General features: G+C 63.8%; 1 protein-coding gene across 1 annotated transcript in view; it reads right to left on the bottom strand.

Moving 5' to 3' along the window:
* Positions 1 to 2,354: 2,354 nt before the first annotated feature.
* Positions 2,355 to 2,846, bottom strand: part of GZMM (granzyme M) — a 6,970-nt gene continuing 6,478 nt past the window's right edge. The window contains exon 6 of the mRNA XM_027769558.1: positions 2,355 to 2,462. Coding sequence (XP_027625359.1) covers positions 2,355 to 2,462 — 108 coding nt within the window. The remainder of the gene's footprint in view (positions 2,463 to 2,846) is intronic.

The raw sequence follows: 2,846 nt of genomic DNA, 5'->3' as shown, positions 1-2,846 counted from the left end.
TCAGGCAGGGACCCAGGCCAGCTCCGCGCAGGCTGAGCGCCCGCACCTCCTGGCTGTCCGGAATAACAGGACGGGAGGGGCCTTCCCCAGATGCTGACCCTGAGCACCTCGCCCTGCACAGCCGGCTCCTCTCCCTGGGGCTGTTCAGGAGGGACCTTTCAACCCTCAACGCCCTGACCCTGACTCCTGGGGGACTGGGAGAGACACCCAAGGGTTGTCACAAACCTCCCCTCCCACCCCATGGCCCAGCGGCCCAGCCTCGGCCTCTGTGGAAATGCCACCTCCCAGGCCCTGCTCTGCCAGTTACCCTGTGTCTTCCAACCCGATCCCTGCTGTCAGTCCTGGCCCCAGAGGCAGGAGGGCCAAGTCCCCTGTTTCCAAAGGGAGGCCTTCCAGGACGACCCCCAATGTGGCAGGGCATGGGGCACACAGGCAAACTAAACTGCAGGTTAGAGAGCACGTCTGGGGCCTTCAGGAAGCTGGGTCCACACAGCCACCTCTTTCTGCAGTTCAAATCCTGGCAGGTGCACATGTGTGCCCAAAACCCCGAGGGGAAAATGGAGAAGGGATTGTGGCATGGCCATCCCTCCAGACCCCTGTGCGTATATTTCTCTCCAGCAAGTGCAGACACTCTGGCAAAACATCTAAAATAAATATATGTAAATTTAAGAATATTATTTGGGGAGCTGGCAGGTGTCATGGTGGTTAAAGGTGCTGGACTGCCCAGTGGCTAACTTTGGTGACTTGCTTTCTCACTTTCCCTTTCTCTGTCACTCACTCTGCCCTCTGTGGTTAAATTAAAAGTAATAAAGTGAAATCACCCCCTGGGCATGACCATGCTGCAAGCCCTTGTCCACTCTCCTCTCAGGATTTGGGGCACACATGCACAGGCACCCAGTGTGAGTTTTAAGCCACCAGGTCCGGGACTCGAACCGCAGTGGACTACGTGGGAGTCCAGCACCGCTGTGCATCTGCTGGTCCAGAAAGCTATTTTTCACTACGCGTTTTCGCATAAGGAAGAGAGGTGGCCGGCCCTGGGAGCACAAGCCCCTGGGGGCTGTCAGGCAGGGACCCAGGCCAGCTCCGCGCAGGCTGAGCGCCCGCACCTCCTGGCTGTCCGGAATAACAGGACGGGAGGGGCCTTCCCCAGATGCTGACCCTGAGCACCTCGCCCTGCACAGCCGGCTCCTCTCCCTGGGGCTGTTCAGGAGGGACCTTTCAACCCTAAACGCCCTGACCCTGACTCCTGGGGGACTGGGAGAGACACCCAAGGGTTGTCACAAACCTCCCCTCCCACCCCATGGCCCAGCGGCCCAGCCTCGGCCTCTGTGGAAATGCCACCTCCCAGGCCCTGCTCTGCCAGTTACCCTGTGTCTTCCAAGTCCTTCCAGGGCGGACACCAGGCGGTCCAACCCTGCTTCTGGCTCCTCCACGCCGCTCAGCCATGCCTGGTGCTCCTGGCGTCCTGTGGGGTGCCTGGGCTGGACCCCCCCGGCTGTGGCTGGACACCCCCCCCATGTGACCAGTCCCCTGGGGCTGTGACCAGACTCCCCCAGCTGTGACCAGACCGCCCCGGCTGTGACCAGGCCCCCGGCTGTGACCAGACTCCCCTGGCTATGACCAGGCTCTACTGGTTGTGACTGGACCCCTCCTCCTGTGCCTGGACCCCCTGGCTGTGCCCAGACCCCCGGCTGTGACTGGACCCCCTCCTCCCGTGACGGGACCCCTCCTCCTGTGCCCAGACCCCTCCGGCTGTGACCGGACCCCCTGGCTGTGCCCAGAACCACTGGAGCCCTGGCTGTGAGCAGAGCCCCCCACTGTGACTGGAGCCCCCCTCCCCCCGGCTGGCATGTTGGACAGACACACAGAGGCCTGGAAGGCCTGGTCCTGCCTGCACGGCTGACCTGGCCTGAGAAGCTCTGGGAGTGGGCAGCCTCTCCCTGGAGCCTCCTGCTCCCCGGGAGTGGGGCCCACATTCCTGGACCTGTCTGGTCCAGCCGTCCACGCAGCCTGGCCTCCACTGGTCTCCATCCAGGAGCTGCCCCAGGTCCTGCCGAGGGCCATGGTGGCTCCTGGGTAGGGGTGGGGCGGGAGCGCAGTTTCCCCTGAGCTCCGTGGCCTCAAAGCCTGGCATGGCCCCGAGGTGTCGGAGAACGGTAAGAGCCCACGGGCCTGCGCTGGCCGTGTGTGGGGAGCACCGCCCCCGTGCCCGCCTTGATGCGGTGCCAACTGGCTTTTCCGGAAGGGCAGGGCAGGAAGGCTGTGTGGAGCTGCCCCACGGAGATGAGAGGGTGGGCGGAGGGCTGCTCCCCGCCTTCCTCTCCTGTCCAGCAGCCAGCAGGGACGGCCTCTCCTTACGGGGACAGGGAGGGGCTCGTGGGTGCAGGGCTGGGGACGGGGCTGCTCTGAGGGGAGAAGCTGAAGTCGCAGGACCTCGGGAACCCGTTCAACACCACGGACTCCTGCACAGGGAGTGGACAAGCTGTGGGGCGGGCGGGCGGCGGCTGGCATGGCGGTGACAGTGTCGGCCTCCCACGGTAATACACCGAGCCGGGCCCCGCCTGCCCCCCGCGGCCCCAGGCCCGGCCCCCAGCCCTGTGCATGCCCCAACCCTGACAAGGAGAGAACACGGCAGTGTGACCACCCTCGTGGGGCTCACCCAGCTCTGAAAAATTAAGAATTTAGGGAACCAGCAGTTAGCGTAATGGCTATGTCGCTGGACTCCCACGTAGTCGACTGCGGTTCATGTCCCGGACCCGGTGGCTTAAACTCACACTGGGTGTGTGTGTGTGTGTGCGTGCCCAAGATCCCGAGAGGAGAATGGAGGAGAAGGGATTGCGGTGTGA

Source organism: Tupaia chinensis, unplaced genomic scaffold, assembly GCF_000334495.1.
Source record: "Tupaia chinensis unplaced genomic scaffold, TupChi_1.0 Scaffold149964_1, whole genome shotgun sequence".
NCBI lineage: Eukaryota > Metazoa > Chordata > Mammalia > Scandentia > Tupaiidae > Tupaia > Tupaia belangeri.
This window is presented reverse-complemented; position numbering and strand designations above follow the sequence as displayed.